The sequence below is a fragment of the Anas platyrhynchos genome, chromosome 9, assembly GCF_047663525.1.
Source record: "Anas platyrhynchos isolate ZD024472 breed Pekin duck chromosome 9, IASCAAS_PekinDuck_T2T, whole genome shotgun sequence".
Classification (NCBI taxonomy): Eukaryota; Metazoa; Chordata; class Aves; order Anseriformes; family Anatidae; genus Anas; species Anas platyrhynchos.
The window spans coordinates 4,792,973-4,809,199 of NC_092595.1; the positions used below are offsets into that span (position 1 = coordinate 4,792,973).

The following is a 16,227-nucleotide window of genomic DNA, read 5'->3' on the forward strand; positions in this document are numbered from 1 at the left end:
AGAATATGTTAATAAATGGAAGGATCTGTGTCTGCAGAAGGTTAAATAACTGTTTTATATAATTCTGGAACTATTTCAAGAGCTCTCATGAGAAGAGATTACTCAAAACTGGGCAGTTTTCTAAGTCAAAGACACAATGCTTGTTTGTGAAAGGCTTTCCAGAAACCTCCAACCTCCATCAGCAGTCAAAACGAATGTTTCTCTTGTTGTCTTGATTAAAGCTTTCCAGTTGTTGCCGCTGTGACTCTGAAAGGACCCATCTTTGCATCCCCAGCTCTGCCAATGCAGGCAGCTTTGTCAGTGCTGCTAGCAGCTCACTGAACCACGTCCCACAGTCACGGCAGGACGAGGGGCGAAGGCTGACATCCAGCTCTGAGAGTTCTTTGAATGCTGCTAAGCCGCGACAGAAAACCATCCACCCTTCGTCAGAGATGCTGTTATTATAACTCAGATCCAGCTCCCGTAGTCTGGCTAGATGGCCATCCTGCGTCAGCAACGCTGCAAGAAATGACACACACAAACACAATCAATACATCCCAGCAATTGCTTTAAAAGCTTATAAGTAAGAAGAGGAGTACTTTAATACCATATTATTTAGAGCCTTTCTGCAGTCGAACAGGAAGAATCAACTCCTCGGCAGCATACAATGTGCCAATCACTTGCTATTGTTCTCAGAAAGACTGTTTTATCACAGCTGAAGGTGTGTACAATATTTAAAACACAGACAATTCAAAGGGAACAAAAGTGTCAGGTTAAAATTGTATGGCTACCCAAACACCTTTGAGTCAGTTGGAGGTTATATGAAGTGCTAATTAAAATAGGTAGGCAGGCTCTACAGGGAGATTTAGAAAGAGAAAAGCAAAACTCTGTAAGGATGCATGATTACAACATCCACCTCTCACTATGGGAGGGTAATGGACCTAATATACCCTAAAGGGAGCTGGGATCATTAATGTATAATTAGCAAAAGAGCCACCCGTCAAGGCTGATGTTTGTAAAGTCAAAATGTTCAGGCTTTATTCCACCAGCCTTCAGATTACAGGGCCTTAACACTTATTGCACAGCTATTGCCAATTTCAGACACTCAGAACCCATGAGCCCACAGAATCACAGGGATGGCTTTAAAATATATAGGTTTCTTTAAAAGGATCCTGAAATTTATTCCTTCATTGGGTTCCCATTTTCCAGAGTTTCTTAGCAGCTGCTGAGAAGTAGGTTAAATATTTCTATTTTAATTCTCCCACAACAGTTTGACTCTAGAAACATACCTAATGGACTGAGAGCTGGTAGTGCCTGCTTTACTAGCTGTCAGCATGTACATTTCTCATAAATTACTAACCCAAAAAGAGCAATTGAGCAAAATAAAACTCCTCAGTGGCAGCTTTAAACATCTGATATAAAAAACAGACTCAAACCCTACATTTTTTTCCAAGTGCTGCAGTTTTGTATTAATACATAAAACTGTGAGGGTGATTCCTTGCATTTTTATCATTTTCAGGTTTTGCACTGTGCATGTAACAGGGCACACAGCTTTCAGCAAAATGAAAACCCTTTCCGGGAAAAATACTGCTGTATTTTCCATCTTTTCATTTGATTTATGCAAAAACGTGCTCAGCACATGGAACAAGTCCCTTCTGAATTGTGGTCTACATGCACTGGCTCCTTGACTGCTAGTAAATACCATGTCATACGTACTTAGAAGTGCCAAATCTTCCGCCACCAAGTTACAGCTGCTCAGTCTTAACACTTGAATCTCTCTTGCAAGCTTTAGTGCTCCCAAAAGCAGCTTTAGGTTGCCACCAACGCACTTATTCCAAGAAAGGTCTAATATCTCCAGTTCAGGAAGGTGAAGGGCGGCCTCAGCTGAAAAGATTAAGAGCAGCAACTTCTGCTTACTAAGAGAAAACAACATGGCCTCAATAGACACCTCACCGGCAATTCACCTGCAAATAAGCTCCTAACAGGCTGCCTACTTGTGCTTAGAATGATTTATTTTGTCTTAATAAAAGTCAGACCAACCCCCTCACCCCTCAAAAAAATCTCCCAAACATACCTCCTATGCTCATTAAACAATGTAACAAGGGTCTTTAAGGACTCCAAAGAGTTTTCTTGCCTTTCTCTTTACATTTACAATCTCATCCCACTGAAGTCTATTTAGTAAAACTGCTCATTTTTACAACATTTTAAATCCATTTAAAACCAGCAATTTTTTTTTTACTGTAATTCACCTTGGAAGACAAAATGCACTGTATCTTTTGTCAGCACTGATTTCCATGATGTCATCCTTACATAATTGTAATGATATAAATATTGTGCTCTTCCTGTGGGGACCTCACAACAGTTCAGCTTGATGCTGCTTTTGCTGAAGGAAGTCGAGTTTTACGATGGGTTTCAATGTCACCAATATACAGCATAAAATATACCAGAACTGTACAATGCACAATAACTAACAGATCCCTCTGTTATAAATGTAATAATTGCAGTCTTACAATCAAACTGTAATTCCAGCATAATATAAAACCTTGTTCTGCCTCCTCCTCTTCTGATGTTAGACAGTATATGAAAGCTCACTATCAGACAAAGGACTCAAAGGACTTCATCCAGGCAGGTGTAACGGGGGAAGAGATACAATGATCTTCCCTTGCAACCAAATCCCACAAAGCACTGGTTTCATCACAAGGCAACCAAAGCAGAGACGATTACTTTTCTGCTCAGGACATACACATGTAGTATAACGTAACCATTATCTCTGGAGTTCAGCCAACAGAATTAAGATCTTTATCCCACAACAAGACACTGAGGATAGACACACTTTAAAAAAAAACATTCTTACCTAGTGATGAAAAGGACTCTTCACCTAAACCACAATTGCTGATGGCCACAGATTTCAAATTTGGTAAAAATCTGAGTCTGCCAAGAAGAGGAGCAGATGAGACTCCTACATTTTTATTCGAGGATAAATTCAGCTCTTGAAGACTGGAGAGTAAAGGTATCACCTGGGCTTTGAAAACATGAAATATTTGTTAGACAGTCACTGATCTAGGACAAATACGTAGTTATAAATTTGACTGACATCATTACTTTTCTTTATAAATCAATCCAAAAGTGATATCCAAGTTTTGACACTCAAAGGTCTGATGAGTAATGTTTTACTCCACAAACAGCCTTGACATTTTCAGTAGGAATGTTTAAGAAATTAGGTATTACACAGTGTATGGAAGGTTGTCAAGACACAGCTTCCTGTTGAAATTTCCCTGGTTGAAATTCCTAGATGGAAAAGTAGGGAATTTAACATTAAATGAGATGGGGGTTATTTCCAAAATATATCGCCACTGCTAACTGGAACTATATTAATGTGATTATTCTCTATTGGTTTTAGTGAGTGTACAATAACTTAAAAATAAAGTACTTCCAGAACTGCCTAACAAAAACTGTACTGAGATCTGTTAGACTAGGTTGGGCAGAATCTCTTATGCCTTTGAGGTATTTTCAGAAGTCACAACCATACATTTGTAAAGAATTTCCTTAAAATGTCCTTACACAAAACAGTCACATCTTCTTCTGTTACACAGCACTGGTGGAGATCAAGGACTTCAAGATTTTTCAAGTTGGCCAAATGAGCTGCTGCGTCTTTGAAGCTACCACCAATCTCTTTGTTACATGATATGTCTAATTTTCTTAGCTCTGCAAGGTGCTGTAAGGCAGCATCTGAAATGGAAAAGGCAGCGTGCTGGTCACTGGCTGCTGCAACAGCACAGATCACAGCTTTAGTGTTTATTTACTTTAATGTCAAAGTTTGCACAAGCTATTGAAGTCAAAGCTCTTACACTAAGCTTCCATGTATAAACACAGCAGACACAGTGATACTGCAAAGCTTCCCCATCCATGCAACTCCATCCTTCTCTAAAAGAGCAGGTGAAGGTGAGGTAATTCATCCCCCAGATCCATTCAGTCAACATGTTGCTGAAATGATGACTGGAAGTGCAAATTGGTGCCAGTTGTTTTGTCTTACGGACAAGACCTCCACTAGGGAGAGCCACAGATAATAAGCCCATTTCATACGGCTTCACTGGACACTCATTAAGTGAAAATGGTAAATTTGGATTCCCTTCTGAGAGCAGGATTAGCTCTTTAAAAGTTAGCTTGCCAGTCTGTGCCCTTGCCTATGTCCTGTCTGGAGAGAGAGGACGCATGTCCAGAGGGCCATTAATCCACCCTAAGATGTGTCTCAGATAAATGGCATGGAAGGTGACTCTCCCCACTGACTTTTGCAATGTTCAAGCTCAGGGAAGATAAATGCTAACTCCTGCTGAAAGTCTCTGCAGTCTTTTATCAATCCTCAAACAGCAAATAACGATTGCCCATTAATACTGCTGAACCTTCGGCAAAACCCCACCTCGTTGCCTTTCTTAAATGGGTTTCAGATGTACAGTTTATTCAGAATGAAAGTCTTTCTGAATGTAAAGTCTAACCTAAGCCCTGGAGGCTGTCGTGCTTTAATCCACACATGTGCAAGTTTAACTCTCTGAGGCCAGGCACATTTTTCAGATCCTGAGCAATGACCTTCATGCTGCAGCCAATGTGTTTGTTGATAGAGAGATCTAATACTTCAAGGTTTGGGATCACAGTTAGCATTTCAGCTGGAAAACAAAAACAAAAACAGAATTGGTAATTTTATGGAACATACAGATGAACTCTAGAAAAAAATAACACCCTGACAAACAGGAAGAGGCAGGCTGGGTTTGCCTATATGTGTGGTTTAGACTTATTCAGTTTCTGTTCTACCAAAAAATACATCAAAACAGGAATTGGATAGGAATCAAGAAAATCTCTGAAAAATCTATCTGAAAAAAATCATGAAAGACGGTAAGAAAAAATACAGAGGAATAAAAGACAGGAATACAAAGGGAATGAAAAATTTATAATGAAAAGATATAGAATTATATGTTGCATATGAGACATTTCCTGCACTGGAGATAAGAACAGAGCACAGGGAATTCTTTTTAGGGAGAAAATCTCTTAAAATACAGAATCAGATCAAAAGACCACAAAGGATTAAGCTATGGTAAAAGGAAAGAGGGGAGGAATGGCAACTGAATGCCAGCTCAGCCTAAACTCCTACCCCTCAGTCCTTCCTTTCCATCCCACGGCTAACTACATATTCAGCTGTTTAACTTCAAGTAATCAGCGTTGGAAGTGCTGGTGTACAAGACTTGCTCAGGGTCTCAAAGGATGCAGCAATCGTGGACCACTGGGCCAGCCAGACTGTGGTTTAGACCCAGTTATTCTTCCGCTCACTTCTCCCTCACGTGATTAGGAAGAAAAACACTCCTCTTTGGAAGGAAGTGCATTAAATATCAATACTGTGTGGTAAACAGTGGTATAACGTGAAGCATGAAATAAATAGCTCTCAACTAATACTGACCTGAATACAGCCATCATCTAACTCAAATGAGTTACGTTTTTGTGAAGCCAGTTGTTCAGCCTAGCTATGTGGATACACTTACCAAGGGATTCTCCATCCTTTGCTGTCAGGTTACAATCTGTCATTCTCAGAAGTTTTATCTTGCATCCTTTTGGGAGTTTTTTTGTCAGGAGTGATAGTTTTCCACCTATATTGCTGTTCCATGATAAATCCAGTTCTTCAAGTTGAGGAACAATTTCAAAGGCCTCTCCTGTAACAGAAGTCCAAGATGATTCATTCTAAAGATCAATTTCAATGCAAGGAAAAAATACAGGTTTTGAATACATAAAAGGGGAAAGTTAGCCATTTAATTCTCAAATTATTATATTTTATACGGTTTGATAGGAAAATTGGTGTATGCCATGCTACTGCAACAACATTGTATAAACTCTCACCTTGTCTAAGGAGCAGTATAGACCACAAGTTACTGTCACAGCACACGCAGACCTGATATTTATCCAGGCTCCCAAATACTCATCAGACTGCCTATCATTGCAGAGCTGTGCCACAGCCCAGAAAGTCTAGTCTGCAGGGAAGCAACAAGTCTAAATTTACTGTCCTGTATAGTTTTTCCTTATTTAATTTGGCAAGCTTCCAGTATCCTCTGTACTGCATCCACAGGTCATTTTGGATGGGATGAAAGAAGTCCTCTCATAGCTATTTCTGAAATTTAAAAGGTTTGATTCTGGCAGGCATTTCCAACTCACTTCATAAGGAATCAAGATAAGCATTTAAGCATTGTTTTGACCCAAACTAACTTTCCCAGGATTTCAAGACAGACAGCACCAATTTTGACTCTATTCAGAAAAATTACCCTTTTCCAGACTTGGCACCAGTCAACTGGAACTGTGTAAGTGCTTCTTTGCAACACTAATATCCACTGCAAAATCCAACTTCCTAAATTGCTTTGCAGAGAGGAGAGGCAGATGTACATTCTCCTAACCCCATTTAAATAAATCAGACCATATGCAAATGCAATTTCCAAGTGTCACATATAAATCATTGATCTAAAGTCTTGTCATCAACCTAAAAACTGAGAATTGAATTTTAATAAGAAGAACTTTTCTTGTCTGTATGTTTTCATAACTAATTCCTCACAAAAGATTTTTGATACAAAAATAATGATTTCTGTTGTTATGAGTGAACGTCCAGGATTGAGAGAAAAATACATCTTAATTTTTATCTTTTTTTTTTCTTTCATTTATTTTAAGTGGTTTCCTCAATCTTGAATATTGAGCAATGCTCTACAGCTGAGAAATGGCTTTCTCACTGCAGCACAGCCTGTTTCTGTTTGATGTGGGAAGTAGCATTCCAGACACATTTTCCACCCAGAAGATAAATAATGGACTATAACTTCAGGAATGGCTTCCTACCACCTCTTACAGTCACAGCTCAGAGCAATCAGATAGGAGAGGTTGATATTATGGTTATATCTGAGGCGTTTATTTCCAAGCAGAATACACAGACTCCACAGATGGCTGTATTTCCACAGATGGATGGACAAGGTCAAACAGGCAGTACTGGCCTAAACATGTGTGTTATTTTTAAAATCGCAGGCAGATCAATGCAAACAGACTGTTGTCATTCCACATCTCAAGGGAATCAAATTTTGACTGCAAGTTCAAATCCTATGATCAGTTTTGTGTCTGTCTCAGCAGAGACCGAGCCAAGGGGGAAGGAAACAGCATGGAAGAACAAGACAGAATAAATTAGTTGAAAATATAACCAATAAAATTCAAAGAGAAAAGAAAGTATGAGAAAGGGGGCTGAAAAAGAAAGAAATGTTTGAAAAAATCCAGTAGAAAATGAAACACAGCTTTTGCCCTCATCAGAAACAGACCAATTATTTTCACCAGCTTTTGCAAAGATGGATTTTTCCTCCCCAACAGATAGCATGACCCACTTTTGAGCTATTACCATATATGTTGTTTTATATCTGAATACTTCCTGGAAAAAAAATGGATTTGAATGACAGAAAAAAACAGCCTTCAAACTCAGACCAGTCTTCAGACCTTGCAAAATAAACAGCAGGTTTCTAGAATAACTTAGTTGGTTGAGTTTGCCCTTCTTTCAGATAAGTATCACAGACCCACCCCAGTAGTAAACTCCAGGCCCAGAGGTAAGTGACTCAGCATCAGGACCTGAGTGCATAACACCGCTGTTAAAACCTTTACATCTCCTGCTTTGCAAAAGTAGGGCTGCAGGCACTCCAAGCAAAGAAGTAAGCAGAAGAATAAGTTTCTCCCAGACTCACAAAAACAAGTCATAAAGCTCCGAGGCAGCACTTCTGGTTTTAAGCCTCCTCCAAAAGACCATCAAATATTTTGTGATGAGCACTGCATCTGGCCTGCAGCACGAAGTCCTAAGCTGACCCTATTATGACTGACAGCTTGTTTCACTTCTTCTGCCTACCATTAGATATCAAAAGTAGCCAAAAAAATACTAATCCAGATGGAAAACATGCTTTTCTCCAAATGGGACTGAATTCTGTTCCCTTCTTAATGATACAGCTTCACAATCTGAGCAATGAACTTGGCAGAGCCACTCCAATGTATGAGGTCGTGCATAAACCCAACTTCTTTCTAACCTTCCACAGCAGGAGTTTATTTTGTCCAGTGTGGAAGCAGCAGAGGCAGGGCATGGGAAGAGACGAGACAAGGTGGATTACATTACACCCAAGCTGTCTGGAAGTAAATGCAAATTCCATCCCATACCTAAGGAGGTGACATCCTCAGCCGTCAGCCTGCAGTTGTTAAGTCGAAGGACTCGTAACAGGTTCACATGATGGAGCTGCACAGTGAGGGTTTTCAGAGTCCCTCCAACGCAACCATTCCAGGACAGGCTGATCTCCTCCAGCTCTGGGAGAAATGGCAGTAAAGAAGCTGAAGAAAAAAAAAAAAAAAAAAAAAAGAAAAGACAAGAAAAAATGCATTCTGTTTGCATGTTATCTGCAAACCCTGCATGTGAATACATCTTAATACAGAGGTGCTTTCTAAAACCAGTACAGCACTAGAAAATCATGACATTCTGTATTTTCTTATCAGTAGTTTGAGCATAAGGACATTCTCCAGCTTCACAGACTTGCGTGGTTTTAATATTTATATATATTACATAATTAATATAACTCATTAATTAACATTTCTCAGAAGGTTGGAACCACCAGATGGAATGTTAAATAAAGCCAAGCCTGATATAAAAGAAAGGGAAAGAAAAAGAGGAGAGCGAACAACTGAACAGGCAAATAAGAATTAAAGAAATATATGAAGTGTCTAGTTGAGTAAAATGCGTATTTACCCATCTCTGTTACATCTGCTGCACTTAATGCACAATTGTTTAGATCCAGGTTCTTGCTGTCAGGTTTCTTTCCCAGTTTCTGCATGAACTGGTTAAATCTCTGCTCACCAGATGGTGACTCTGCTTCAGAAATGGGATGTGAAGGTCCATCTGAGTAACAAAGAAATAGGGTCCTGGTTACCCCTGCAACTAACCCAGCATGTAAAACCTGTCTGTGGCTGCCTGGTGAAGACTTTAAAAAACGAACTGAACCTGCCAGTAAAATGGGTTCTATTTTTGGTCAATATGGGCCAACAACCTGAGTGATAAGATCACTGTAGATCAGATCAGCACAAAGCTCATGGTGCACAATGAGAAAAGAGTCTTCCTCGCACATCTCCATGCTACCCATGCCAGTGGGTGTTTGGCTAGTTCAAGCACATTAAATTCTTGCAAAACTCAGGGCTGCAGCTATTCCGGATGCACGTCATACAACCACCTCTGCATGCCATATTGCTGGAGTACAGTCTGCACTTGGACAGTGAGAACCAAGTGGCCCTGCAGTTGCGTAGTGATCTTCTGCCTTGGAACAGCTTGTGTTCATTTTCATACATTGTCTGCTTAAGGCAGTTCCTGCTTTCCTTACATTCTTCCCCCGCACAGTTTGTACAGAAAGGAAAATTGCATTTACATTCTTTACTAAATCCTTTAAAAAGCTGGTAATTTCATCTCATGTCCGTAGCTGGAAAAGAAACAAACAATCAAACAGCCCCAAACTACACAAAACAGTAACTCCACTGACAATAGCTGCCCCCTCCTTGTTTTCCCCAACCTACCTACAACTCTCAGGACAAAGGATGGGATTTTAAACCTCACCTTCCAGCACCTTTTTAAAAAAAACTTCCTTTTCTCTGGTGTGGATGCAAAGAGTACTCTTGTGTGCACAAAATGAGACTCATAATGAACCTCCATTGCCTTCCCCTCCCCCTCACGAGTGCCATGGGTAGGAGACATCTGCTCTTGTTGTCTTCAGATTGCTTTAGCAGCAGGGTGGACAGAGACCAATCTTAAATGCAACAAGCCAAGCTACTGCTCAAAGCTTGGCTTTGAAACCAAATAAGCTCTGCAGCTAATGAGCTGACTCCAGCACTGACCTCTCACATTGGAAATCAAGAGGGAGGTCACCCCAAAGCTTTATCCCTCCTCAGCAACATGGGTCCCACTCCTTGCTTGGGACCTATTAAGTCAGATGGCACATCCTTCATAATGTTTCAATCAGAAGCAAATTCTGGCTAAAGAATAAATTACAGGCAGCAAATACAACATCTGGGCTAGCAAGAAAAGCACATGATTCTCTATGAAATTAAAATGTACACACATGCATGTGGATTTCTCTACTGTACCAACGTTACCATCTAAAGAGAGATCTTGCTTCTCACTCTGATCTTCAGCACTGGAGTTGTTTTTTTCTGTTTCTTCGGTTTCCCCTCCGTCCTTGCCTTCAGATTTCCCAAAGTCAAAGCCACTGAAGAATTTTTTGATGGCGGAAGGCTGCTCTTTTCTTTTCCCAGAAGAGGATCTCTTCCCTTGGAACTGTTTTATAACAAAGTCAAATGGGGAGCTCTTCAGGATGGCTTCTTCATTCTTGGTCTGGCAGCCCTGAATGTCTCCTTTGGGGGGATCAGCAGAGAAGGAATTAGCTTTATTAACATTCACTCTTCCTTACCCTCTTTCATAGCAGCAGGGGCGCTGAGAATTTCCTACCATCCCCTTCACACCAATATCACTATCACTGTTTAGTCTCTGAACTCATTTCCCCTCCTTCCAAAGGAAGGTGAGAGGAGGAGGTGTGCAGCAGGGAGCACAAGGACATCTTTGCCCAAACAATGTCACGCTCTCCCAGCTCGGGGTGGAACAAGCAAATGAAACCCCATTAACCTTAGAGCAAAGCTGCAGTGATAGTGCACAAAACAACCAGATATTGCAGCTCTGAACGCTGGGAGTGTGCCAATGCTGGAAAAAAAAACAAGACCCCCTCAGACAACTTGTTTGAAAAAGTTCAGTGCTATAATGACCTCAATTTTAGTGACTAATTGACACATAAATTAAACTTTATAATAATTTTTATATATTATTTCCTTATTTCTATTTATGCTACACAAACCATATCATCATCTGCTGACTCTGAGCTGCTTTGTCTTTCTCTAAATGATAATATAACACTCTTTCTCCAGGCCTAATTCTAGCACTTACCTGCACACACATGCTTTTAACCGGGCAGTGACTCATGCAAACCAAGCAGGCAATCATTGATTTTGCTGTGTGAAGCCTGGGTGGAAGGGGGCCGTACTGAGTCCTGCTGTGTGCCAGGCACTGCAGGGGAAGGACGGGGGTCAGGGCTCATGAGCTGATTCCTGTGCTCACAGCCCCACACTGAACTCCTCACACCATCCACTGCCAACCCCAGAGCACAGGAACTCAATCACTTTAATAACTGTTAAATACAACGTCGCTGGCAGCAGCAGCATACACGTATGTGTTTTTTCTCACGCTGGAAGTTATCTGCTTTGATACAAGTGTTCAAGGGCAGAGCTCTTACAAAAACCTGATGCATTGTGTTAAGCTTGCTCTCAATAGCCTACCGCAGCTGTATTTCCCAAATAAAGCACAGACATTGTTCAAAGCAAAGCACAGAGATGTACAGGCACAATTCCTGGGCTGCAAAGCAGTGCTGGTTTTCATGCCTGCTGCTTTTCGTGCTGTAGAACAGTATTATTCTAAACAGACACAAACACATACCTGTTTTTTCCATTGGTACGCTTGAGGAATTGTTTCACATTTGCAGCACTCTCAGGGCTTGCAGAAGAGAGCCACGACATGCAAACCAAACCTCGCTCCTCTCCCTAACAGGACTTTCCACATACTTTTCTTTCAAGAGCTTCTGTCTTCACCAGCCCGGCAGCAGCAGTTCTGCACGACAGCTCTGCGGGCTCCTTCCTGCTGCCTCTGTTCTCCTCCACGGTCTCCTGAAGAAATCAGACGGCCTCTTCTTGCTGGGGAGAGAGCTGAGAAGCCACCTGAACGCCCAGACCATGTCCCAGCTCGGGCCAGCGACGGGTGAGAAGCCAGGAAGCGGCAGCACAGCCCTCGACGCTGCACCCTAACCACTGCCTGGCCTGACAGCTGCTGCTGGCAGGGGCCGAGCCACCTCACAGATCAGGTTGCAGGGCACCTGAAGAAAAGCTCTTTGTTTTCCCACCCCTTTTGTCCATACCTCTCAGAAGGGCTGCTGGAGGCTGAGCAAAGCCCTGCGTGCCGTGCCACCAGGCGTTGCACAGCGCTGTAGGAGAAAGGCACCCGCACAGCTCGCTCCTGGCACCGCAGGGCAACAAGACAGGAGGGGAGAGGTCCTGCTGTGCCGTCCCGTGCAGGCTGCTTGTAGGCAGCAGCATGACACAGCTTTATGGGGCAATCAGGTTACACGTCATATATATATACCGCCCTATACCTATACTATCTGCCCTAGAATCTGAGATCTCTGACAGTAAGCGTCACATTTTCCAGCTTAAACGTGCTCGTGGTCACTTCTCCTGAGTCTGTTTGGCTTCAGTGATTTTTTCTAACCTATGCTGTCTTCTCTTACACAGCCTAAGCCACCCAAATACTTCTCGTCTCCCCTTATGGGGCAGAATCTCCATTTCCTGCTCTCCCAGGTCAGCACCTGTTCCAACACCACTCACACTTCCTTAAAAGCTTTGGGCCTTGCTCTGCTATGTACACACCAGAGACATATGCAAAGTGGAGTGCTTTGGTGGGGAGCGATAACGCTGGGTAATAAACCCAATGGTTCAGGGAAAGCAGCCGAGCAGACAGCAGCCTGGGGACAGCTTGACTCAGTGTGTCAACGCAGGAATGATTCAGACCCGGCTGAACGAGGCACGGCTGCTGCCAGGAGCCAACAGGATAAGATTTAAGGAGAGAAACTTAAAGTGCACAGCAGGAAAATCCTCCTGCCCGTGAGACATACTACACGGGGAAATGATTACGGTAGGGAAAGATGCACAGAACAGTGTGGTGGGCAGCCTTTCCCTGCAGGAACAGGGGGCACACTTCTACTCCCAACCAGGAAGGATCTCCAAGTCGGCTGTAGTGTTGGCTGTCCCCTTTCCATTTTCCACGCTGTGCTTGACAAAGGAATGGCCAGGGATGAGACGGATGCAAGGCAACCCCTGTCCGTGCCTGTGGTGTTCAATGCCCACTGCAGCTCGGCAGGAAGGTGGCAGGGGAATATCTGCTAAGCTCCGCTCCTCGGGACCAGGGAAGTCCTTAAGTGTGTTAAATCCTTTGCACCAGGCAGGGTGTGCCCAGAACATGCAACGTACCGTGATGGCAGCCCCAGACTGGCCCCCGCTAGCTGGCAGACCAAGCCCAGGCTGTGCCACATCGGGTGTTGTCTCCTCCATGGCGTGCTGCTGAGGGGCTGTCCTGCTCCTGCCCCACGGAGCCGCGCATCTACTGCCTGCCCTATGTCATGGGCAGGCTCAGCTTTTGCAGCTTAAAAATAATAAACGCCTTCCCCTTTGTATCCAGCGATACGGTGAGTGACCATCTGCCAAGTGCTCAGTGTCACATGTGTTTATATCTGTACCTCCCTCTGGGTAGACCTGGGGCAGAGATAGGGACAGAACCGATTTTGGAACAAAACAGTTAAAGTTGCATCCCACACAGCATCCACTGGTGAGAGATTAATGTGGATTTTTGTACTTTGCCTCATTGTGACTCCTTAATCCGGCATATATTCCAAAGAAATAATGCCATTAGAGGATTAGTGCCACAAGTTCATTTGAAAAAAAGGATTTGCAAACACTGAAATCCTATATTCTATGTACTTAACCACCGAGTATCATTTTGGGGATTTCCTCTCCCTTCAGTTGGGTGTCTTTCAATGAAAATCAAGCAAGGTAGCAACTCAGTTTTCAATGCCCCTTTTTCTCCATTAAAGAAAATGAACCCCCCAAGCACCTGGCTACAATAACACAGAATGCTTGCTATAGTTCAATCACTGTGGTTATACCAGGAAGGCATTTGGCTCAATATTTACACAGAATGTAATGTCTTTGGGTATTTATCCGCTAGGGATTGTTAATGTTGAGTCCTGCAGCATGCAGTAACACAGTGCCCCTTGTTTACTTCCCCCTAAGGCAGCTCCTTTCCCAGTTTTGCTCCCTCCAAGTGCAGCCAGCACTCTCTGTAGGAGGGGACTGAGTCACTACGATGCTATTTCTTCCTCCCTTCCCCTAGCACGCACCTCTGCTGCTCTCTTCCCACCTTCTGCACGAATGTCACTGCCTGCAGCAGCTTCCGTGCTGGGCTCCTGCTTGGCTCGATCTGCTGTGGGCTGCCTTGGTGAAGCAGGCATCGCATGGGCCAAGAAATTGGATGGAAAAATGCTTCCTGGCATTGCTGACTCGGCCAGTGCCAGGTTAGCTGGTGCTGGGCCCGCTCCAGTACCTGGCTCACCTTTCCCAGCCTGGCAGACCACGCCGTACTCCCCACAGCTCCCTCTCCTGCTCTGTCTCTTCCCTTTCTCCATCCTCCACCTTTTCTCAGTTCCGACTCCTTATAACTCGTCTCCATAGCTGTGAAGCTTTCAGCTGGTGCTGCCGGTATGTCACCAGCCCCACAGTATCTGTGTCACCCACTGACTGGATGCAGACTGCCTACACCCGGGCGATTCTGTGTCTCACACCATCAGAAATGTTGCGTAATGCTGACAGTTCCCTGGAGCAAACCCATTCCAGACTGCCCTGCACTGAGATCGGTGTGCGTGCCTGAGGATTAAATTTGGTCCAAAGTACCCAAGTATTCTCATCGTTTTCCACAAAATAAACATTTGACCTTCCAATGTATCAGCCCACAGTCGGTCCTGAGGCAGCTGTTTAAAATAGATTTCACTGGGTTATGAAAACCAAAGCCAATCGCCTCATTCAGTATTTATGTATAGACATAGGCTGATCACAGGAGATGCTGGAAAAGGCACTGAGAATATGCTAAACCAGAGAAAACGTTGGGTTCAGAAATGCATCTTCCTCTAATAACCTTAAAATAGACCCCCTAAACTCAGGGAAGCTTTTTGTGGGTGGAAAGGCTGAGGGAGATTTTGAGTTTTCATTGTGCTTTTACGCTTTAAAAAATAACAAAAAGTAAAGTTATGGAGCTACAATGCTGACATGCAAAGGTGGACTCTGCCCGAGCTAAAGGGGCTGCACACTCGGCAGGATCATCTTGCAAGTGCACGTGCTGGGTGAACTGGTTGTGAGCAGAGCCGCGACGTGTCCCTCGTTGCCACTGATGTTCTATAGTTATGAGAATTTCAGCCTTTTGCCCAAGCTGCTAAACACAAAGTGTAAAATCACAGAATCAGAGAACAGCCTGAGTTGTAAAGGGCCCACAAGGATCACTGAGTCCAACTCCTGGCTCCACACAGGACCACCCAAAAATCAGACCTTGTGTCTGAGAGCATTTCCATGGGGTTGAACTTTTAAAACATATTATTAGCCATACAGACAGAATTTACCTTATGAATTATAAAATAATAGCAATGATAAGTAGATTTCTCCAACTGCTATTTCACACTGAATATGCATTTTGATTTCATAGAAATTGTGATCCCATAAAAAGCATGACTGAAAGATGTATCCCAGAAAATGTATCTTCATATCCACCATGCTTATGCTTTTAACACTCTTCTATCGACTCACCCTTTTTGAAATGGAATTACACAAATACAAACTAAATATTTTATTCCCTGTTACTACCTACTAGTCTGTCAAAGAAGATTTTCAGGGCTGGAAAATTCTTTTTGGTTGAACTTATGCCAGGAGTAATCCCCTTTCAGTTAATCATTTACATGAATGGGTAATCTGCAGAGTTCATGCAAGGCCTGCAAACTATATTAATTACTAGAAACCTAATTAGAAATCAACAGAGTCAAAGGATCAGTGTTACTTCCATACGGTACCATCTGGTACAATGGGTCTGGATAGTTCAGGGAAACCCCATTGCATTCTGTGGAACTCCCTGGAAATACATATTCAGACTGGAGAGCACGTTTTTGGTGATATACGAGCTGGTTGTCAAGCATTTTATGGTCATCCTAAATGACAGCACCTGAATCCCTGTATTTCTAGCCATCATTTCAAAAGCTAATTCAAAAGACAGGGTTTACTCAACACTTTTCTTTTTCAGTGTGATACCAATGCAGTTGCAATTTGTCCTTCCACAACCAAAAATACCCTAAATCCATACATAGGCTAATGAAAAAAAAAAATCCCAAACAAGCAGATATGAAAACAATGTACAAACACATGTCCAGAGTGAAAGGAGTGAAGTTCCACAGATGACACAAGCATGGCAGAGTGCATCTTCCACTATCTGGTCAGTTTGCAAAATGTGACCAAAACTTTTCAGTTCCCTTTAGGACTACGTTA

The 16,227-nt window shown here is 42.7% G+C and overlaps 1 protein-coding gene across 1 annotated transcript; it reads right to left on the reverse strand.

The window, feature by feature from the left end:
• Positions 1-40: 40 nt before the first annotated feature.
• On the reverse strand, positions 41-13,404 carry LRRC31 (leucine rich repeat containing 31). Its single transcript, XM_005019596.6, has 10 exons — positions 11,537-13,404; positions 10,150-10,407; positions 8,759-8,908; positions 8,179-8,346; positions 5,508-5,675; positions 4,473-4,640; positions 3,541-3,708; positions 2,834-3,001; positions 1,696-1,863; positions 41-498 (listed from the first exon to the last, which is right to left on the reverse strand). Exons 1-10 carry the CDS (start codon positions 11,547-11,549, stop codon positions 179-181), a joined length of 1,749 nt encoding a protein of 582 aa, XP_005019653.3. The 5' UTR covers positions 11,550-13,404; the 3' UTR covers positions 41-178.
• Positions 13,405-16,227: the final 2,823 nt, after the last annotated feature.